Source organism: Helobdella robusta (assembly GCF_000326865.2).
Source record: "Helobdella robusta unplaced genomic scaffold HELROscaffold_29, whole genome shotgun sequence".
Lineage (NCBI taxonomy): Eukaryota > Metazoa > Annelida > Clitellata > Rhynchobdellida > Glossiphoniidae > Helobdella > Helobdella robusta.
Genome location: NW_008704475.1, coordinates 240620 through 265754, shown reverse-complemented (window position 1 = coordinate 265754; position 25135 = coordinate 240620). Strand labels below are relative to the sequence as shown.

The following is a 25135-nucleotide window of genomic DNA, read 5'->3' as shown; positions in this document are numbered from 1 at the left end:
TACTTCTTATTCAAGTTGTTTTTTTTGCATTGTTTTGCTTTTTTATACCTTCTATCACGCTGAACTATCTCTATAAAAATATTTTGTTAAATTATTACCATTATTATTATTATTACAACTCTGCGAAAATGGGATATTTGGGTAGTTCACGTTAAATTTTGCAATTCTTCGGCTTACACTATTTTTTGGAACCTCGTGTGATTTGTTTTCAATTCAGTTTTTATTAGTTCATATGTTCCTCCAACCACTGCAGGAATTCTTCACACTCATTATTACCATTATTATTATTATTACAACTCTGCGAAAATGGGATATTTGGGTAGTTCAAGTTAAATTTTGCAATTCTTCGGCTTACACTATTTTTTGGAACCTCGTGTGATTTGTTTTCAATTCAGTTTTTATTAGTTCATATGTTCCTCCAACCACTGCAGGAATTCTTCACACTTATGTAATATTTATTTTTAGATCGTAATTCAAATATATTTCATTTAAAAAATTCGCATTTTGATCTGTGACTTATTTTTTTTATATTCCATAACTTAGTCTGAACGTACAATAACGTGCCTACAATGACATCGCACATGTGTTGTTTCTTGGGTGTTGACTTTTTACTGCACTAAGAGCCTAATATTTTTCTGATACTGAACCTCTTCTCTGCATACTTTTCAGAGAACGCAGCTTAGCACTCATTCTACATGTTGAGGCATTTAGCCGAGGGCTAGTAAAGTGATATTGGAAAAAAAAACAAATAAATTTTTAAGCAGCAAATTTACTTATGAACAACCTTTCTAATGAAGGATTAAAAAACTTTTGCGATTTTAAAAAAACTTACAAATAGCTTGTTGCAATGATAAAACTTCAGATGTTTGTCACCAGGCCTTATTGATTTGGACGCAAACATGAGTCTATCCTCAAATAATATCTTTTTCATATGAATTCGCACAGATATTTTCACATCTTAAAAAATTGCAATTTAAATATTTTTTCGTAAAATCATAATTTTATGCTGAAAAATTTGTAATCAAAAATTTTATGTCAATATCATTTTTTTTACAATGTCCAAATACAGCGTCGACAATTACACACATGTGCGTTGCTATGAAGTCCAGCTTTATAAAAACCTCAACCCATAAAAATTTTTCATTTCTTTTTGTTTACATCTAAAACAACATTAGGTATCTACTTTGTAGACTGTGGCTTTTTCCTTAGTTTCAAATATTTGAAGCATTAAAAAGTAATCAAGCGGAAATGAATTATTTTTAGGCGGATCAATTATTCTAATTCAGTCGACGAGACGCCAGAGGAAAAAAAATTACATTCACGCTAGCACAGTCTTATAAATCATATATGGCTGCACAAATATGACATCATAATGCACACATTTTTATGAAAACATTCCTTATTTACTCCGTGCACACACACAAAGACGCCTAAATATTATATATTTAATATAATATTATATGATGCCTGTCTATTATATATAATATAAGATATATATAATAGAGAGGTGTCATTGATTAAATAAAATTAAAGAAACAAATGATATATATATATATATATATATATATATACATATATATATTGGAAGGAAACCATATTTTATACAGTATTGTATGAATTCTACTGAATTGTTGGCATTAATCAATTTAAAGACAAACTTTAAATTGATTAATGCAAACAATTTGGTAAATTCATACAATGCTTATATATACAATTATTTATAAAGATCACTGCGTTTTCGGCATTATTCAACTTTTAGTTGAGTTTCTCAATTTTTCTAACGAGACTTTTATTATCTTGATGAAGTTTATTAAGATTAAATAAAAAATTTTTAATATTTGACATTTTTGACAAAACATTAATAACGTTATTACTACGGAAAAGCTCTTTTCGGCATCAACTGCCATCATCAGTGTAATTATATAGTATTGTTCTGTCTTTGTTTTTACCGCGACTTTGATTGTAACTTAATTAGAATTAAAGTTAATCATGTGTTTCTTTGTTGGAAGAATATTGGTATTATTTAGTTGAATATTTATTGCTGGTTTACGTTTATCGATGAAAATTGACCCAAAATATATTATATATATATATATATATATATGGTCATATATATATATATATATATATATATATATATATATATATATATATATATATATATATATATATATGACCATAATTTGACCATATGACCATGTTGGTAAAAGACCATAATTATTACAATATTCTATAAATTCTACCGAATGTTTGGCGTTAATATGTTTGTAGTTCGTTTTTTCGATTTTTCTCACCAAAGTTTTTTGGAGTTTTATTAAAATTCAAAATAAACTTATTTTCCAAATTCATGCTGCAAATAATCATTCAGAATCGAAATATGGCCTAGATAGAGGCCAAAACAAATCAAATATTTAGATTTATTAGAAAAACAGCAGAAAGAAAACGATAATTATAAATTTGTATAAAACTTTAGTTCGCCCCCCAGCTGGAATACTGTGTTAAGGTATGGAGTCCAAATTTGCAAAAAGATAGACTTTCTTAAAAAGCTACAGCAAATAGCAACAATGATGGTCACAGGTCTTAGAAAACTTCACTACAAAGATAGATTGAGAGAATGTGAACTGACTACTCTAGAGAAAAGAAAAAGAAGCAGAGGGGATATGATACATGCATACAAATTGATTACCGGAAAAGAGGATACGCCATTTACCAGATTTTTTAATTGGAAGCTAGAAGAGGACTACGAGTTTATAGATACAAGCTTTTTAAGAAGACAAACAAATCAAGCAAAGATTTTTTTAGCAGACGGGTGGTAAACACTTGGAATGAGCTGAATGACGAGATAGTTTCCGTGTAGTCTACCAACAGTTTTCAGATCAAGCCTGGGGAACCAGGATATTAGGACAATTAATTGGCAATGTTTCTCACACAGAACTAGTCTACCAAACTACTATAAACCCTGTTATATTTAAATTGAAGAATGACAACAGAGCCTAGAGCACATTAAAAATGATCACGGATGCGTTCAAGGGCCAGTATAGGTTCTCTATGTAATGCCTTGCTCTCAGTTAGATTAAACCAACCTTTGGAGAATAAAACAAAAATTAATAGAATACCGTGACTTGTTCATTTTGTTTTTCTTGCTATGTAAGTTTAACATCTCTAACATAAGAATAGTCGAAAAAATTATAAAAGTTGTCAATCACTCGATGACTCTAAAAGTTATTATTTATTGTCTTCGTTTGAGATTTTAACTTTATATAGTGTAACTGAGAAGAGATCACAAAAAAGGAATAAAAAATCGATGACGTCACATCAGAATGCAGAATGGTTCCAGTTTAATAGAAAAATCGATTTGAATAGCAACTAATTTTAAGAAAATATTACACAGACCTCATTACGATGCAAGGCTTTTTCGAAAGCACGGAGGAACAGAGCCATGAAGTACAGTATGTACGGTATGATATGCCTGCATGCATATACTGTACATTTGTATATATACAATACATGTTTATGTACGGATGCACAAACATACGTGCGTATGTATGTATATATAACATACATACATTATGTATATACATATAATCCATGTATATATACACATGTGTACATAGTTTTGCACAGGAGTGAATAGTTGAAGAACTGTGATGTTGAATACCTTGAATGGCCACACACACACACTTACACATTTGAGAACGTTTTGTTACTATTCATTCACATCTGAGCCATCGATCGCGTCCATAATTAACAATTACAGTTATCAACGTAGATGATTTGTTTTAAGACAAAAAACGTTAAAAAACTTAATTAACAGTTACCGTCAATATCAATACCTACGTTGTGATAACACTTAGCGTAAAAAAATTTATTATAAATATTAAGAAATAGAATTGTCATCAGTGCTGTTTCTAATGAATTTTTTAGGATATAGTTGCTGAACGCTGCAAAGAATTGGTTTTTTTTTCATTACATTAACTCATACAATTTCTGTAATTTTTGTAATAATAATAATTTCAAAATATTGCACATAACCTTAAAACTTTTTCAACTTATAAGCATTTGAATGTTTAATGTTTAGTGTTCCATTTTAATGTTGAATTGCTACAAAAAAGTTAAATGAATTTTTTTTGTTTAACGAGCGGATTATATTTAAAATTTGTTCATAAATGTCTGTTGGCATTTTTGAAGAACATAACAAGAGAAGTTGTGTAATGTTGAGCCACATATTACCCAACCTACAACCAACAAGCCGGAAAACATCAACACCGGTACGAAAACAACTCCAGCGATGATGCAACCTTCTCCATGCCAGGTTGGTTGGTTTGTCATCAAGTCTGTTTATGCATTTGCAGCTTTTGTGCCTCGTACACACCAATTGCTACATTCATACAAACGCCAATATTAAAGTGCACGCATTTACGCTCATTGTCTCATATGTTGGTCGTATGTAGTATGTACGAACGTAGATTCATGCGTTCGTACATACCTAAGTACGTACGTACACGGTATGTTCAGACATTATTCTCTCTTTAATAATGCAAAGGTTATAAAATGCTATTATTTAACTTTTATCAGATATGCTTTATATATCTTAAGAATAAAGCATATCTGGTAAAACTAAATTAGATATGCTTTAAATCTTATATATACATACACACACATTTATATATATATATGTAAGACTGTCGTAAATACAACTGTAAAGAATAATCTCTGAATTGCAATCTAAGCTTTGATCCGTTTCTGGTTCAATTTTATTTTTAATATTATGATATCATTATAATATATTATATATATTATAATATATTATATATATATATTGTTGATGAATATATATATATATATATATATATATATATATATATATATATATATATTATTAATGAGAATCACAGTATGTTCCGCGTTAGGTATCTTTCTATTCAATTTTTCGATTTTTCTAACGGTGTTTTCCAAAATTTTTATTTATTTTAAGCATGATAGAACATTTAAGTATGATAGAACAAAAAGCTTTTGTCGGTATTACTATTCCATATTCGGTGTTCGAATTGATACGTCGTGTATGAGGCCATAGTACTGAAATATATATATACTGTGTTTCTACAATGTTAATTCTTTGTTTGTTTTATGAGAATTAAACGTTGATAATTTTTGTTATTATTGTTATATCGAATATCATAGTTATTGTTAACGCAATTATTGTTATTACTGTTGTGGCATGTGTAGTTGTTGAGAAGCCTGCGTGTGGCAAGTACAGTCTAGCTCGTAGTTCGTTGTTTGTTGCCGGTCTTAAGAGTTTCAATTAAAGTGGCTTCTGCATTCGGGAAGTTTGTATATTGTTGGTTGCCAAAAATGACTGACGTGTTGTTGAATAATAAATTTTTGGTGATTGTTGTGTTGTTGTTGAGTTTGGTTCCTTCATCGTTCCACTCTCTTATGCAGTCAGCCAGCGAGAAAGATCTCTTGTGCTGGCATCAATGTACGATGCTAAGCCTTCAATGGGGAGTGTGAATTTGTACAATTTGTACACAATGAGCCTTGTTTCAGCGTTGACGCATTTTTGGTTTGACAGTTCGTACATCGAATGCTTGTTTATACAACTGTATGCGTGTTCATCATATAATCGCATGTATGTTCGTACAATCGTGTGTTTGCTCATGGAAGCTTATGTTTCTTCATAAAATCTCAATTTCAAACCATTTTGATTTGATTTTAATTGCAAAACCCTTTGCTGCATTTTTTTAATTTCGGGCCTAATTTTAAATGTGTTCCAATTTTCCTCCGCCACAGAATTTTTAACGATGTTTAACTGCTGGCTGGTTTTCTCTCACTTTATGAGACATCATCCAAATCAATCATACCGTGGTAACGATGAGGATAATTAGGATGAAGAAAAAAATGAAAAAGAGGATGACGATGATTATTATGATAAAAATAACGATATTAATGATGTTATAATTCTTATAATAAAAACTTTTAAAGTCCCTCCGATCTGAAAGTTGAAAACAACCTTACCCGTCTGATCAAATTTGGAAACTTCAGGTGGTTTTAAAGTTTTTATGTTTCGTACACAAGGAGTTGCATTTATGGATAACTGTATTGGTGGAAAATGCTCTTGCATTATCATTTTGTATATAACCAATGGCGAATTCAGAGAAGCATACAAAGCCATGGAAAAAGAAAATATTTAAAAATCTGAAACACTATTTTCGAATTCAACAGTGTAACGGAGAGAAGGACGAGCCTTCATCCCCTTCCATCAAACCCAAACAATTTTAGTGAGTTATATTTAATACAACAACTCCTCTGCTTTTATATATTTAATTAATTTAAAAATAAGAAACAAGCAAAAGTCGTCAACCTCAGAGCTCATCTCCACACCATAGAATCCTTGATCCGCCAACGCAAATAACAATGTAAAAAAATTTCATAACAAATTATTAAATAAATATATACATGGAAAAAAAAAGGAAAATAAACCATAAAACATTATTTTTTACATTGTTTTTGGCAAAAATTTAATTATAATTAATTAAAATCTATGTATTGCGCAACAATAAAAAATTTAAAGAAAGAATTGCTGTAGCAACATGAGAGGTCATTCCTCTCCCAATAAATTATAACAAAGAATTTTTGCTGTCAGGAACATAAATCCATGCGTAGTAGATGTAAGTGGATGATTTGTAATATTTTTTAATCAAATTCGAAGATGTTCCGGATGTTCCTTAATTATATTCTAATATTCTATTCTGCATTGAACAGAAATAATGTGAATCTGAGAAGAAAAGCAGATAGGTTTAATAGTACAAAAGATTGTCATTTAATTACTAATAAACCACAATAATTATTCTGCGTTTGTAACGTTTTGAGTCATTGTTACGATCGTCGATTCGTTATGCCTTTTCATTTTCCGTTCTCAAATATGATAGATGCGGTTAATCGGACCACCTCGCAATTTGATCAAAGTAATCAGTTGATACAACTGGTTCCATTAACATTTTGCACCTCATAGCATGTTATTTTGAACCAAAAATTTAACGCTATAATATTTATTACCCTAGGAACAATTAGGTCGAAAACGCAGTTAAAAATAGCCTCGTTCAATTATTTAATAGGAAAAGTACATTTTTCAGCAATAAATGAAGAGTACAAACGTACTTGAGACATGTATATAAAATTAACGTGAAGAATGTTTCAATCAGATTAACAGTTTTTTCAATGTTAAGTCATTAATGTCATTGTTTTTTCGCGTCAGTTGCGTAAAAATAGAATTTTTTTTCGGGATAAACTTTTTTAGACATTATAGTGGTTAAAACACAACACACATGCAATGCACTGTCGCACAAGTGAACTTCACATAACAAAATGTGGACAATCATAGTAGGACTCAGTGGCAGATTTAGAGGGGTCACTTCTCCGTTATCAAAAGTCAACAACTATTTTGTTTTAATTTGCTTAAAATATATTACTTGTTGTACATTAAAACAGCGTTTGTATACAAAAGCACCGTTTAAATAGAAAAATTGACAAAATGTCGTCAACCAAATTAAGCTACCTCTCATAAAATCTGCCCTTTGTTTGGCCTCCCGTCAGAGTTGGCTAGATCCAACGTCGGAAGGGCTTCACATCACTTTTGGCTCAAAGTCGAACGTTGAAAAACTGCGCATCTCCTTGTCGGCGGGCAAAGGTTTTTGCGATTCGATAAAGTGGCTGGCTGGCTATTTAACTAGGTACTTTTTGGTCTGATTAATCAAGCTAAATGAAATTTACTTAATAAGATTCGATTACGTTACAAACATTTGGTCCTAATAAGTGACTGGACCGATTAACCGACTTCTGCTCTACTAATAACATCATTACCATTACTCATCGTATTGTGATTGCCACCCCCATCAACGTCAACATGATTATCCTCGCCATCGCACGATAGTTTGTTTACACAGTCAGTAGTGATGTGCGTGCACTTGAAATAATGAAACCATCTCGCCACTTGGGCATTATTTCAGTATACAATAACAAACAAATGTCTTTTAAATTATTTATTTTCAAAAATTTTCTAAATGTTCTATTTGAATAATGTTCTAAGAAGGGTAAAGGATTTATAATTATGTTAATGAGTGTAACGGGTGACTCATTATCTAACACATTTTTCTACATAAAATTTTTGTAAACATTTATTTAAAAAAACATTAAAATTAAAAGAATGTTGTTAAAATTAAATTTGTTTATGCATAGACATTTAAATTTTTAAGATTATTTATTTTAGGATTTTCTTGTTACGTAGGGCAGCGATTTTCAAAAAGTGAACAAAATCATCTCTTGTGTTGCCACGAAATAAAAATTTCAAATGCATCTGGCTTAGCATCATGCGCTTTAATATGTTTTAGTTTGTAATAAATCTGTAATGAATTTAGCCACGCAGACTGTTGTTTTGTTTTAGTAGATTGTGGCAAATTTCATTTCATAATTTTTTATAATTTATTTAACAACAACTGTAAATCAAGAATCAAACTTTATTCTATATTTAACCATCCTTGTCGTATTTGAAACTCTGTGCTTGATCAAGATGGTGGTCCTATCAAGTGCCGACTCTAGGCACAAGGCTAGAGGCACTTTCTTATAAGATTGGATTTTACTGAATTATTGAAGACTTTATTATTATTATTATTATTATTAACGGGGCTTAAAGTGGTTCAGAAGACTATGGTCTGTGTAAGAACCCTACATTTGAAAAGAGTAGAAAAGTATACTCCTTTCACTAAATCATGTTAAAATATGCCCATTTTGTATGTTTTTTGCTTGCTTTTTGTGTTTGCACTGTTTGAATTAATTGTTTAGCAAATATACGTTTTTGTACGTCACTCTTAGTTTTACTTTAAGGTATTTTTTAATACATTTGGGCTTTTTAGTTAAGGCGGCAAATTGGAATCTTGCTTCGGGTAGCAAAATACGTTGAGCCGGCACTTTTCCTATCTAGGTGAAGACCTTCCTTCAAATAATGCCCAAGTCTTTTTTAAGGCAGTAGTAGTGTTTGACTTGTAAACTTTTTTACGTATTATTATTTTTAGATGATAAAGCATCAAGTCCTGCAAAATTGAACAATCGCATTAAAATAATATTATATTAAAAGATATAAAAGATTCAAACAATTTCAAGTGAGCTTTTTTGTAAGTCCTTTCAACCAATGAATGCATCAAAATGAATGGCACTTTTATAGTTTTTGAAATTGAAATATATCAATGGAATAGATAAATAATTTCACAAAATCATTGGCAAAATTGAAAAAAATTACATCAAATAAAAAACACATTTGGTCATTTAGTGAACATTTTAATGACTAGAGATTCTTATTATCATAATTTTATTTTGTTGTGATAAATATATTGTGAGAACAAAAAAGGTTCATTTGCATGTTGTCTACATTTTTTAATGTTTTTCAAAAGTCTTTATTGAAGGTTTTGGTATGTAAAAGAAAGTTTCTGCGAGTACTTGAAAACATGTCTTTTTAAAGTTGTCGCCACTGTATAAAATTTTGTGCCTCAACTTTCTTGAAATGCGGCAATGGAACGTTCTTGACAGGCTATTTTCGTTTTATTTGTAATTTGGTTATTTCTGGCGTTTCCAAATCGTGAATGGCGTGGAATATTAAAAATATTTTTAGAGGTTCATGAAAACACATTCAGCTCTAATCATGCAATTATTCGTTACGACCATGCGAAATTTGCATTACTTCGGTTATTCCGTTTGCAACAACTCACAGGACCGCCTTTGTATGCGCTACTAAAAAATAAAAAAAACTGCAATATCTTGCTCGAAAAGAACATTCGTTCTTCATAGCATTACTCTATTACACATATGTTTGTTTAATATTAATATTATTTCTATTATTATTGTTAATGTAAATATGTTGTCATTAATATAGATATTATTAATGTAAATACACATGATGGTCATAAAATATAAAATGTTCAAGAAGCGATTGAAGCAGCATCTGTTCGAACAGGTCTTTGGTGGCCGTGCTGACATTTGTTCATCCGGGCGCCTCTGACGCTATGCATAGGGCGCTGCACAAATGACATTAATAATATTATTATCATTGTTATTATTAATATTATTATACGATCATAAGAAATTTGATACACGTGCTTCTATTATTTTTACGATCATCAGGCCAGGCAGGCCAGCAACGTTGTTTCATTTTAACTTTGCAATTATTGCGGTATTAATTTAATTGGCGGGTTGTTGTTTCGGCAGCCACTCACCTTATTATCCTCTCACCTTCTTTCTTCTCATCCTCATCTTTTTATCATTATCTCACCCTCTACGTTTTCCTCACTACCCAATCCTCCATCAAAGTCACATGAAGCCAAGTAATTGCTTTCATCTGCGTTTTCATTGCCCGCATGGCAACATCGTGCTGACTCCTACCTCTTACAGTCCGTCTTCTTGTCTGTCACCTCAATCATTTTCATTATTTTTGTCATTTTTATTCTTTTTATTTTAAAATGATCAAACTCTGAAAAGAGAAAAAATTACTACGAAATGCAAAAAATTAATAAAATATTTCTTAATTGTTTTTATTTTTAAAATTTTTATTAAAAAAATCCCAATTCTTCAATTTAACAAAACGAAGTTCTAACAGAACCTGATGCGTAGCGGTTTTGATAATTCAATTTTTTACTTCTCAGCACGCCAAAACATGATTTTTAAAATCATTCAAACAACCAACCAACCAATCAATCATCTTGTAAAGCGACATTTCTGGCAATGTTCAACGGTGCTCCTAAATGATATTTTTTAAACAGATGGGTCTTGAGATCCGCTCAAAACTTTGCAAGTAATAGAGAAGTAGTCAGAGAAAGAGGTAGAGAGTGCCAGAAAAAAAGAACTACAGAAAAAGAAAGCTTAGATTTAGCATAAAAGTGTTTAACACGAGTTAAGAAGAAGTGAGAAGACGACCGTAAACCGGGCGTTTAGGTTTAATTATTATATATGAAATCAGTGTTATCATTATTAGAATCAGTGTTATCATTCGAGCCAGTGCTATAGAGGAAGTGTGCGTGCGGGCAGTGCATGTACGTGCAGTGGTTGGTGCAACAAACCTAGGATGGCCTCTTCTTCGTACACGCGGCAGTTTTTAAAACTGATATTTAGATACAATATGCCAGTTACGTTTATAGGATAGTTTGGATCGTCATTACTATTTACAATTAAGCTCATTTGATGTTTTATAATGCAAGATGTTGGCTTATTGCATCAGCATGTTTTGCTTGGCATTGTACTCGCGCGTTCGTATTGGCGTGCATGCCGCCGTCATGAAAGCGTTTGTCAAAATTTATCTGCCTCCTTCCCGCCTGACTGTCAACAATCTTTGTACTTCTCATTAATTTCACTTTAAAAATTTTCATCATTTTTCTTTTTTTTTTCTTTTTTCCGCCTTATCATCATCATTATCATCATCATCATCTCCACTATCATCATCATCTCCACTACCGTCATCATTTATTGAATCATAATGAATGCTTATTCTAACATTATCATATTCATCATCATTATTATTATTAAAGTCATTACATCATCATCATCACACACACATCCATCATCACCAGTACCAATGTTGTTTAAACTTTCACAGTCTCCTTGTCCAAACGTCTTCAGCTTTCCCTGCGACATAACTTACACAAGCAGAGCATTAACATCGACCCAATCGCTGAGGTGGCTTTTAAATTTGTGATAAAATGTCTTTGACAGAAAAACAATTCAACATTGTTTGTTGAAGTAATTTTGTTCATGGCAACACACTTTTGAAAGACTTCACCGAACAGTTTTTATTTTTTTCTCCCATTGGACCCTCCAGACTTCCAAATTTGGTCCTGGTCCTTATTACCATAACATGCATCCTCCTCATCGTCGTCATCACCACGCTACGTGGTATGATTCTAATCTTTGTGAACATATATCTCTTACGCCACGATCAATCTTGCTTGACTAAACCTTTCGCACAATTACTCATGTGAATTTGGCAACTTTTAAACCGAGCACGGAAACATTAATTCATTCTTGAAGTTGGAACAAAAGTTGAAAATAAAATCGTTGAACAGCTGAGGATCATTGCGATGGGGGCAAATGATTGAAAGAATGAATGAATGAATGAATTAATTAATTAACTAATTAATATGACCTTCTCCGACAGCAGTAAAGACGGCAACAGCAGACTATCTTTGAAGCATCAATGCTGGCCGTCCTCTTCACAAATGTATTTGTACTAAGTTCCGTAAAACAGGCGTTTTAGTTTTGTGCGCCGTGATGTTGAAAGATTTCACGTTGGCATGTTAAAAGTTCGTGAAAGTAAGAAAAAAATGTTGGAAGTTTATGTTATGTGAATAAAAGTAGGCGAGCACAAATACTATTTTGATGTAGGCCAAATATAAACCCGTATTATTAATAATAGTAGAATTAAATTATTTCCAGAGAGGATAGGAAGATGTGAGAAGTCAATTCGAAGCATTAACGTTGTTAAAAACTTCGCTTCGCCCCTTTTTTAAATTTTGAAATATTTTGAAAAATGTACAATGCAATCGTTTTTGTTTTTCATCATCATCGTCGTCACCATTAGTTGATGACATTTTGCTATCATCGTGTTGAAGACGTCGAGAGATACAAAATGGCTAAAAATCTTTTGAATGATAAACTTTTTGATGCGCTATTTGTAATTTAATTAGGACGAGTTAGATAGCGTTGAGTTAGCAAACGTTGTTAGTGAAAATTTTAGACTATAGGATATGCAAGCAAGCAGAAATATACTCATGCAAGAGGCCAGCTGTTGTCAGAAATCTGCGAGTGATAATAAAAATCAGGGATTTAGCGAACTATAAACATAGTTTAATGCATTTTCGATGAAGATTTTGAGAAAATGTTTGACATTTGTTTGTTCTGATTATTATTCTGGAATTTTGAGATGTGAAACGCAGTTCAAAAATACAATTAGAAGTAATTTAAATGATATTAAGACGGATTTTGTCTCGAGAGCATGGCGAGGCTTTGGACGACATAAGAAAAAGTGCCAAGAACAAAAAATTCCAGCAACAAAATAAATTCACACGGGCAGGATTCAAAAATTACGACCAGCGAACATTTCAAATGATGTTACAGATAACGTGAAACAAATTTCTACATTTAACGATGTTGCAAAAACATCATGAAGTTGAAACGGATGATTTTACTCTAGTCGTTTCTTTGAAAAACGTTCGAATGACATTCCCAAACGTCGTTGTCGGCTCACGTTGAGCAAAAGAGTCCAAAGTATCGGCAAATAAAATAAAAAGACGAATAAATTTTTATCATATCAGCAGTGTGAAGAAATGTGCTGCGTCTGAGAACGATCTTGGCGAGAAATTACCCGTTTTTTATTGTTTCGCATATCGTGAAGATAATGGCAGACGAAGATCAATCATCAACTTCATTTCGTCTTTTCGTTGTCAGCAAATTTTCTGATTTGATCTTTAGTGAAAGTTTTTGGCCAGAGTTAGTTTGTATAAGGGAGTGGAAACCGGCAGCAGCAACAATCCACCAAGTGATGTCGAGTCATCAACAACCTGAAACGGAAGGAAATAGCAAAATTATATGCATTTATTTAAGTTTAGTTAAGATTACATTTTTGATTTGTATTAAAATTGGTTGACATTTAATTAATGTTATTTATATTTTTCCTTTATATTGTGCCTGTGAAAGTATCCAATATTATAACTGGCGATCTACAAATGTTCAAATAAAAATATATATATATAATGATGTTTGTATGTTATATATATGATATATATATATATATATATGTGTGTGTGTGTGTGTGTGTGTGTGTTTTGGTAACAGACTGTTGTTAACGCAACATTTCAAAAATTCAACACTATTTTCAACATTGTTCAACTTTTTTATATTTCTTTTTAATTTATTAATTTCAGAGAAATTAGACATTTTATTGTTTTTTTTTTTAAATTTTATTAAATAAATTTGCAGCTATTTAAAGCTATTTCGAGTTATAGATAACTCATCTCCAGTGCATTATATATAAGGTATGTAAGATATTTGATAAGAAGGAACAAGTAATTATTAATTTATATAAATTATTTAATTAAAACAGAAAACCAAGAAAATAAATTTAATAACTAAAAACAATATAAAACGCGATTTTTAAAATTTTAACGGCAAGATTGTTTAAATTATGGTTGTTAAGGTAAATATCAACGCTCAGCCGAGAAGCGCGAATTAATTTATTTAATTAACTACATATTATTAATATTATTTTTACAATATTCAAAAACGTTATTATTATTATTATTGTTAACGTTATTATTATTATCATCGCTGTGGTTCTTCTCGCTTCTTGTGATGATGTTCCATTTGCAAGTGATATTTGCGCTGTGGGTTTTGGCGTTGGTATCTACAGTGTTGGCACTGTTGTTGTTGTTGTTGTTATTGTTGATGCTGTTGTTGTTGTTGGTGTTGTTGATGTTGTTGTTAGGGTTGTCACTATTGATGATGTTCCAATTGCAACTGATATTTGCGCTGTGGGTTGGCAGTGTTGGCACTGTTGTTGTTATTGTTGATGTTGTTGTTGATGTTGTTGTTGGTGTTGTTGATGTTGTTGAATATAAATATGTATTTATATATGGACTGGAAGGAGGCCATAATTGATACGGTATTTGATAAAATCTTCCGAATTTTTAGCTTTTGAAAGTTTACGGTTGAGCTTTTCAATGTTTTTAACAGTAATTTTGTAATTATTATCCAATTTATTAAAATAAATAAAAAAACAGTGGGTGTTCTTGGTGAAGCGTATATGGTCCTATTTCGATTTTAGTCACCACCAGCGTTTATATAGAAACATTTCTTAGTTTTACAGTTCATAATTATTGTCGTGGCTTACGTCATTTACATCATTTTATAACAACTCCGAGCTGTTTTTCTAGCCTTCTCCTACTCCTCGTCATCATCTTCATTATCTTCATCCTCATCAACCTCATCATCATCTTCATCCTCCTCATCATTTTCATCCTCCTCATCTTCCTTATCATCATCATCTTCATTCTCATCATCTTCCTCATCATCATCTTCATTCTCATCATCATCTTCATCCTCATAATTTTCATCACTTCATGTCTTCTTCATTACGTCGTTTCCATCTTCGTATCACAATGTCAATATTAAATCGGATTATCATTTAATCATCATTTGAAATAATTTTGACAACAATGGATGACGTCTACTCGTAGTGGAAATTAAAAACTTTTGAGAGGATTTTTTGAAAGTGTGCAAGCATTCGTGCTGCAAGCTTCTCAATGATACTTCCATTTTAGTTACAGACGCATAATGGAACATGATTGATGGCAGAGTGATACATTAGACGTTGTCGTCTTCTCTTCAGCAAGCACTTACTTCATACAGAGCGGCACTACTCTCCTGCTTTCGATGTGTGTAGTTTCTTGAAAGATATTGGCATTTCTAATCTCGATAAATGTGAGAATAAATTTTGTTTCGTATGTTTGTCGGCATAGAAACTCTTTCTTGACTTAAAACATTATTTATTCTTTTATAACACAATTGTTAAAATACGATAGAGGTACCAATAAAAATAATTAAAAATTTGTAAAGCAACCTATTTGGTTTGTTAATATGAAATTAGAATAAACATTGAAGTTAATGATATATTGTAGATACTGCAATATCAACATTAAGGATATGATGTAGATACAACCAAATTTTTCTCTACTAAATATTTAAACATTCGAAATTGCTAAATGTAAATCGTTTTGATGTGTTTTTCCAATGCATTCCCTGGCATGCATGTCAGTCATTTTTTCATTTTGTTATCTCCAAGTACAGCAGTGCAGTTGCACGCGTACATGTAAGAATTGTTCTCAGTTTTATATTCTCTAAATTTTTTTGTTTTTTAAACAATTTTACATAACTTACTCTTATTGTCCGTAGTGTCTGTGGTTTGGCATGTATGATAATGAGCAGGGGCTGATTTTGATAACATTAACACGGTGCCAAAATTTGAATAAGTTGAAATTTTTTGAAATTTTACTAATGAATTCACCAAATGTTTGCTAGTGTGACCAAAATTAGACTGACGAGTTTTTTTTTTCGCTTTTTCGCTTATGACCAAATTTCTGTCCGAAAATAAACAAAACGAAGATATAATAAACGGACAGGAAAATGCAAAATATAAGCACTTTTTATTTGTTTTAACCATGTCAGAACATTTAAGCATGTTTGGCAATTATGATAGTGAGAGCAGTGGCGGATTTAAAAAAATTTTTTAAATTTTTTTTATAAATTAAATTTTATAATTTTTAATCTGATTTACAATCTTCGGTTAGAAAAATTAAACAGGATGCTAACTAACGCGGAACGTGCTGTGTTTTTAATCATTAATTGTTTTTTTAACAGTCTTAATCAAATATTTATATCAAATCAAATATCTTTTATTAACCAGAATTAACACAAAAGAAAAAAATTTTAAATAACATTTTGGTCTACAGGCCACCAATATGAAAATTAATACACATTTATATACATACATACATAAATAACAAGAAAATGGATCAAGGATATATATATATATATATATATATATATTATATTATTTGGACTCAACACACTCTATCACTATAAGCCGTGAAATCCTCGACAGCAACATCAAAGTAATATACCAGAACACCAACTACACGCATTTTAAAATTGCAGAAGCAGTCCTAATTGACATCAATAAACCAAAAATAAATATACAACAAAAAATGACAACCTCACTCCTAACCCGGCGCTTAATCAACAATGAAAACAAAAAAGTAATAAAAACTAGCATTGTAAATAATGACAAAGAAGAAAACGATGCTATTGATGAAGAAAAGAAAACCATCAAGGATGGACCAGCCAGTAAAGAAATCTGACACCTAATTTCCATCTAAGTTCATTTTCACGAAGTAAATATTGCCCTATATAAATCAACTTGCACTGATGATGATTCATTCGGAATCGAAATATGGCCTTATTTGCAGCATGAAGTCAAAAAATAAGTTTATTTTGAATTTTAATAAACTAAACGTTCTCCAAAAAATTTTAGTGAGAAAAATCGAAAAAACGAACTACAAACATAATAACGCCAAACATTCGGTAGAATATTGTAAAAATTGTACAGAAAAGCTTTTTTCGGTATTCTTATACCACCTTTGGTGTTCAAATTGTCTTTAGTTCAAAACCAAAATTTTTGTTTATTTTATGCATGACAGAACAGAAAAGCTGTTATAGGAATACCGAAAATACACCGAAGATGATATAGGAATACCGAAAATAGCTTTTCTGTTCTATCATGCATAAAATAAACAAAAATTTTGGTTTTGAACTAAAGAAACTTGAAAATGATTTTCGATCAACCGTTGGAAAAATCGAAAAGTTAAATTGAAAGTCAACTAACGCAGAACATGGTGTGATTTTTATCAATTATTGCATTTCTGACGACAAATATTTTTTACAAACCTGCATCATAAGCATAATTAATATTGAGACAGAAAAAACTTTTGTTGTTTCCAAACGAATGTTCAACATTTAGCTTATTTGCCTACACTTGATTTATACCACATAATATCAATGGAATATATGCGTTTGTACAGGAGTGTATGCATTTGTTCAGGATTGTATGCATTTATATAGGATGGAGTGTTGCATTGGTACAGAAGTGTTGCATTGCAAAATGAAACACCTAAAAATTTTATTTTTGTCTGCGTTCTTTAAATGTTTAAATTTTTAAATAGGCTAAAACTTTACAACAATATAACTATTCGTGATAAAAATGTTGCGAGTCAAATTACTTTTATTTTACGGAAGCATCCTAGCAGTAAAATCTAATTATTTTGAAGAGATGAAAACAATATTTTAAAGTTATTTAGTACTTTTCAACAGCTTCTTTGACGTTTATTGTTTTGACGCTTGGTGAGAATTGATATCTACAGTCATTGGCGTCATTACGAAAGCATGAGATTCAATGACGATGCTAATAAATAAAAATAATTGTTTATGTCGAGTTCTGTTTACGGTGGTTGCTACGAGATGCCAATGTACGTGTGTTTATTGGTCGGCTCATGTGATTGTACGCGTATTTGTTAGTTGTATCATGTAACTGTACGTGTACTGCCTATTTGCTTCGCTACGGTTTAAACCAACCGTAAACCAGCACTTTGAAGGGGGTAGATTCTCTTCTTGCAAGTTTTTTTTATGTTTGTTAATTTGTTCATTTATTTTATCCTTCATTGTTCATTCATTTGTTTTTTCTTCTGTTCATTCATTTCAGCTTACATTCTTGGACATGAGTGCTGCCTTCGATTGCGTAGACTATTAAATCCTGATGAATCGCCTACAATATGATTACGGAGTTACTGGATATATATATATATATATATATATATATATATATATATATATATACACACATATATATATATATATGTGTGTGTGTATGTGTGTGTGACATGTCATTTGCTATTTATTTGTTTATTCATTTGTTTCTTAACATTATTTTGTACCAAGACAGCATCACTTGTTCTCGTAAGTAGCCTACATGACGACAACATCCAAACACCTCATGCATACGATAACATAACGGCATATAAAAACGCATATATATATATATATATATATATATATATATATATATATATATATATATATATATATATATATATATATATATATATATATATATATATATATATATATATATATATATATATATATATATATATATATATATATATATATATATATATATATATATATATATATATATATGTGACATGTCGATATGATAATGTTGACATCACCGCTTCTCAATTTATGGGTTTTTTTTTCAAGAAAAGACCGATCGGATCAAGCATACTATTAGTATTAATGAAAAACTTACTTTTGACAGAAAGTAGGTTTACCGAAAATTTTCTGCTCACAAATTTTGCCGTCGTTGAGGAACTAGACATAAAGAAAATTGTGTTTGATCTACCGGCCAAAACCTGTATGTTAGATGCTTTTCCGACTCATGTGCTTAAAAAACATATAGATATTTTTATTGTTTTTCTTGCAAGCCACGTTAACTTATGTTTGTAAGAGGGAGTATTTCCAAATAAATGTAAGCACGCAGTTATTACACCTGTCTTGAAGAAAACGAAAAATGATAGGAATGAAATAAAATGTTACAGACCCATATAAAACATTTGCTTTGTTTCTAAAGTTATTGAACGAGTTGTTGCCAGTCAGCTACTGAGTCATCTACACAAAAATAGCTTAATACCAGTATTTCAATCTGGATATAAACGTTATCACTCAACTGAAACAGCACTGCTGTATGTTATGTCTGAGTTGTTTAAGGCAATTGATAAACAATATGTTTCGTTGCTTACATTCTTGGACATGAGTGCTGCCTTCGATTGCGTAGACCATCAAATCCTGATGAATCGCCTACAATATGATTACGGAGTTACTGGAGTTGTAGCTAATTAGTTCAATTCGTACTTGTTTGGCAGAACTCAACAGGTTTTTTTCGGGAACAAATTATCTGGTATTGAAGCAATGTCATCTGGTGTACCACAAGGCTCAGTCCTGGGACCTATTCTGTTTGTACTGTACACTGCTGAAGTATATGAAGTAATAGAGTCTTTCGGATTTTCATATCATGTGTACGCTGATGACATCTAAATAATATTTAGCAGTGAACCAGAACTGTTTGAAAGTAAAGTTGAAAATTTCATTAAATGCTTGACTAAAATAGGTACATGGATGTCGAGAATTTGTCTCAAGTTGAATCAAGAAAAAACTAAATTTTTACCTGTCGGCACATGGCAACAGCTTTCTAAAATTAATATTAATTCAGTCAAAATTGATAATTATGAAATACAATTCTGTGAAAATGCAACAAACCTAGGGTGTATTTTTGACTCGAGATAATCTTTCAAAGATCATATAAAAACCATATCCAAATCATGTTTTTACCAGTTATACCGCGTTCGAAAATCTTTGCATCAAACAACCATGCAGACACTAATTCATGCGTTTGTTCATTCATGGTTAGACTACTGTAATAGCTTGTTCCATGGATTATCAGAGAGATCTATTGTTTTTTTTTCAATCGATACAGAATAGAGCTGCAAAAATAACTGCTGGACGTAGAAAGTATGACCATGTGACACCCATTTTAAGAGACCTACTTTGGCTAACAGTGAAAAAAAGAATCAACTATAAGATTTGTGTGACTATTGTTGCGGTTGCGTTTGATGATGAGAACACCGAACCAGAAGAGCAGTGAGCGGGAGAAGAAAAGAATAGTATTCGTTTGGATAGGCTGGACACGTGTTTCGTCCCTACCGGGGACTCATCAGCAGCCCGAATACCTATCAGAATAGTTATCGCAGTTTTTTATAAAGCCCGCACAAATCAACTCCTTATTTCGTGGTGTTTTATTTATTAGTCTTTTTAATCGTTAGGATTTTCAATCCGACACTATGTATAAGGCTATGAACGGGTTGTTACCAGTATATCTAGTAAATAAAATCTTAAAAAACCAGCTTCTTCAACAGGTGTAAAATTGAGATCAGACTATGCCAATCTACTGGCAGTGACAACCACCCAACTACAAACTGCAACTAGAAATATTGCCGTGGCAGGACCAATTGCCTGGAACAGTCTTCCGCGATCGCTCAGAATGCCTGGACTAAAGCTTGATGATTTTAATAAAAACTTAATAACATATTTATTTTTGACATAAAAATATTTTATTGATTTGTACTTTATTGACCTTCACTGATTTCATTTATAATAGATAGCGCTCTCGAGAAATTTTAATTTTATAATGCGCTTAATAAATTGTTGATAATATATATGTATATATATATATATATATATATATATATATATATATATATATATATATCTGTATTTATTAGCACCATCAGTTTTTCAATTCCAATCGTTTTTCCAATGACAACGACATAATCCTATATTACCAAAATCATATGTCAACGGCACATGAAATAGACGAAATCGTTCTCAAACAAATCAAAAAAAGATAAGTTACACCAATCAAGGACACTAATAAAATAAAACTCAGGATATACTACAATAATTGTAAGACCTCAAAATTGGTCCTAAAGAACAACTGCACTCCTAAAGACGATTCTACATTGAAGCGTAATCGTGCAATATATGAATTTAAATGCCCTATTGACGACTGTGCGCGTCAACAACATTCGTATAGTGGTTTTACGACCACTTCACTATCAAGACGTCTCACAATGCATACACAAAGAGTAGCCATCAAATCTCACCTGCAATCAACACATGCAACTCCAATGATCCGCCACATTCTTAACAACAACAACACAAAAATAATTTATCAAAACACCGACACAAAACATCTAAAAATTGAAAAGCTCTCCTTATAGATATCAATAAACCCCAAATAATATCCAACAGAGAATGATAACATCATTACCAACTCGACGCCTTAATTCTAACTTCAACAACAACGAAGAACAATGGAATGACAACAACAAAGTTGAAGAATACGACCCCAACTAATAAATTTATTTATACATATAGTAAATAAATATCACTTCAAGGCTGTTTCAGTCAGTGTTATTGAGTTTGTAATTTAAGTTCCAAATTTTTTACGTATTGTAGTTTTATGTTCATTGTTCGATTTATTAATGCAATACACAACAATTTTATTTAAAGACATTTTAATATCATAAATACTTATTTAATACAAATGCAGGAAAAGCTTTTTAGCGGCGACCATCGTCACCTCCAGCGCATACGTGTACAAACATGTACAAGTCGAGTAAACAGGCGGGTGTGGATAAAATGTATAACATTGGCTCGTCGTAAAGTTAATTATATTGGTCATCTAGAAGTTTCTATCGATCATTAGGCACTTGGTTGGTGAAGTTTTGACTGGATTTGGTTGGATGTTAACGAAATGTTTCATTTTGTCAATAAAAAAGTATTCTGCAATTCATAATTTGAAAGATCTCTGTTGTAATGGTGTCCTGTAGTGTTTTCATTCAGGATATCTCCTGTCATTGTGGTTCATGTGTGTGTCTTTCAAGTGATTTTGTTGTTGATCCGCGTGGTTTGTGCGTTGTCATTCTTAAGTCGTCGTCGTCATCGTCGCAATGCATTCTGAATTTCTCTGCTTGCACTCACTGTCACCGATGCACCGACACATGTTAATTTACACTTTGATATTTATTTATTTATATTTCCATGTTTACATAATATATATATATATATATACATATTGGTTGAGTTGTTTATATATATATATATATATATATATATATATATATATATATATATATATATATATATATATATATATATATATTGGGTTGAGACTATCATAAATACAATTACTTATAAAGATCACTGCGTTTTCGACATTATTTTAACCTAACATCGGTGACCTTTTCGCAAATGATGAAAATGTCATCGACGTAGCGTGCATATATTGGGGGTCTGTTGGTAGGGTCAGCAAATATCCTTGATTCGAGATCGGCCATATAGAATTCAGCGAACAGCGGTCCCAACGGAGATCCCATTGCAACACCATCAATTTGCAAATGGAGAGAACCGTCTGGAGCAACAAACGGAGTTTCAACAGTACATAGTTTCAGAAGTTTGATGAGCAGGGTGGGAGGAATGTCAAGTTGTGGAAGTGTTGAGTGATTTTCAAGGTGGGCTTTTTCAAGTCCGACAAGTCCAATATGTATGTGTTGATCAACAAAATTGATTATTATACACAAATAGACAATATATTATCTGACATTTAATTAATAGATAATACCAATTAATAGATAATACCATAAAACATTATATCAACAAAACAAATAATCCTATAACTCCAACCTCGACAAAAACAATTATACCTCTATATTATCTCAATCAAATGCATGACAACTACAAAGTTGATGAATCAATGCTCAAACGTATCATCAAATCCAATGTCTCCGTTCCCAACGAAAGCTACCGACTGAAGTTCATAATTTATTACAACACCAACCAAACATCCAGCTTTATCGTTAAAAATAACAACACACGTCCCCCCAACAAACTAGAGAGAACCAATCTCGTATACCGATTTTCTTGTCCCGTGCCACACTGTGTTGTGGAGAGTTATATCGGCCATACGAGAACTACTCTTTTTAGAAGACTCACCATGCATACACAGAATGGTGCCATTAAGGACCATATGGAACAGGTACATCATCAACCGCTTACGAGGAACATATTGGATCCCAACACAACGATCCTTGAATATGAACCCGATCCAGTTCGCCTCAAAATTAAAGAAGCCCTTCATATCAACAAGCATAAACCCTCACTCAATAAACAATATAACAGCTTTGATCACACTTTGCAATTGTTTTCTCAATATCACGATCTCACACCTACTGTTGCCGTTGGGGTTAATCCACAGGATCTGCGTGTACCACAACGATACGAATATCATTCTACGTTGAATACATTTCAACCCATTAACACGCAGTTTGTGACCCAGCGTCATCCGACAACCGTCATTGCGTCGTTGGATGTATTATGTGATACTTAATATTTGATCTATACATCGATATGTATCTTGCATGTACATATATGTATTTATATTTAACTATGTATCCGTAGGTCTGATGTGGAAACTCGTATCACACATATTCAACCGCAATAGTTGTATTCACAACGCATACACAGCAATATTATATATCTGGCGCACATGTCATTCTTAATTAGTTTTCACTAACGTTTTTCAACCATGTTAAAACTTTTATAAAATTTCTATATTTTAATTATTTTACTAAACATTTTATTTAAATTACATTATTTTATTTATATAATCTACATAAACTTTAGTTATTATGATATTTACAACAAGGTTAATTTATTTCACAATTTAATACATATTTTATTTTCTATATTTTCACATTTTACATTAGACATTTATTTTAATTAAATTATATGTTTAAACAATATTTAGGCTCTGAAGATGGCATTACGCCGAAACAGCGCTGTTAGCTTTATTCCATTTTTAGATAAATATGAACTCAAACAATACCGCCTCGTTGAATGTCTTATAAAGAAGTTAATTAATGCAAAATGGGCAAACAATTTCAATGAAATTTGCATATATATATATATATATATATATATATATATATATATATATATATATATATATAATAATTATTGATAAAGTGATAATATATAGCATTAATGTAAATGTGAAGGAAGGGCATAAATTTGTTCTGCACATAATGTTTTATAGAGCGTCCCTTACATTTAGAAACATGGTCTTTGCATATAAATGACTACGTAAAGCATGTCAACATTGATCCAGTTTTGGCGGATTGAGCGTTAATTTATGTGGAGTATTATTGTTCTGAGGGGGTTGTTCACGAATAGAGGTGTCGCATTTTGGGGTTGGGTTTGTTCTACGTTCATGTGGCAATTCTTATGCGCGAGTTTTCAAAAGTTTGATTGAGAGGTGAATGGAATTTGAATGGAATTTAAATGGAATGTAAATGTTCGAAAGACTAACAATGACGTTATTTTGTTGTGTCTAGGTTTTAATTGACCCAACATATCACCATATAATGTGAATCAACTTTTTCGTTATAATTTGTGGTCCACTGGCTCCATAATACTTAACATTTCTGAAATATTTTTTGGTTATTATTGGCTGTTGATTGTTGTTTGCGTTCATCTGTTCGCTTCACAATTTGAAAACTAAAAATTTTGTAAAACACTCATAGAACATAGAACAAGTAGAGTTCGAATTGCAAATCAATACAGAAAAACACAAATGTTTTCAAAATGGAATACACAGAATTAAAAAAAACTGTCAAATTGATTGAAAAAATTTTTTCTTTTTGATTGATTTTGGTTGACATGTTTGATGCTTACAAAACATTTGCTTACAAATTCAAAGCTGTTTCGAGCAACTTCCTTCACCATTTTAATGTCTCATACTGTTCAGGGGGCAGCGAAGAGCAACTTTACCCGCGGCTTCTGACGAGTGGCTGGATCGTGGGTAGAGAAATAT

At 31.4% G+C, this 25135-nt stretch overlaps 3 protein-coding genes across 3 annotated transcripts in view; 2 read left to right on the top strand and 1 right to left on the bottom strand.

Annotated features, from left to right (window-relative positions):
• Positions 1-7365: 7365 nt before the first annotated feature.
• On the top strand, positions 7366-12269 carry HELRODRAFT_174172 (hypothetical protein; the record flags this gene model as incomplete). Its single annotated transcript, XM_009020731.1, has 4 exons — positions 7366-7428; positions 7552-7687; positions 11610-11715; positions 12194-12269. The coding sequence occupies 4 exons, from the start codon at positions 7366-7368 to the stop codon at positions 12267-12269; spliced, it is 381 nt and encodes a 126-aa protein (XP_009018979.1).
• A 1233-nt stretch (positions 12270-13502) lies between these two features.
• Positions 13503-16270, bottom strand: HELRODRAFT_174171 (hypothetical protein; the record flags this gene model as incomplete). Its single annotated transcript, XM_009020730.1, has 3 exons — positions 13503-13595; positions 14319-14584; positions 15970-16270. 3 exons carry the CDS (start codon positions 16268-16270, stop codon positions 13503-13505), a joined length of 660 nt encoding a protein of 219 aa, XP_009018978.1.
• An 8711-nt stretch (positions 16271-24981) lies between these two features.
• HELRODRAFT_174170 (hypothetical protein) overlaps positions 24982-25135 on the top strand; it is a gene marked incomplete at both ends in the record, with an annotated part of 3697 nt that continues 3543 nt past the window's right edge. Inside the window, one exon of the mRNA XM_009020729.1 lies at positions 24982-25123. Coding sequence (XP_009018977.1) covers positions 24982-25123 — 142 coding nt within the window. The remainder of the gene's footprint in view (positions 25124-25135) is intronic.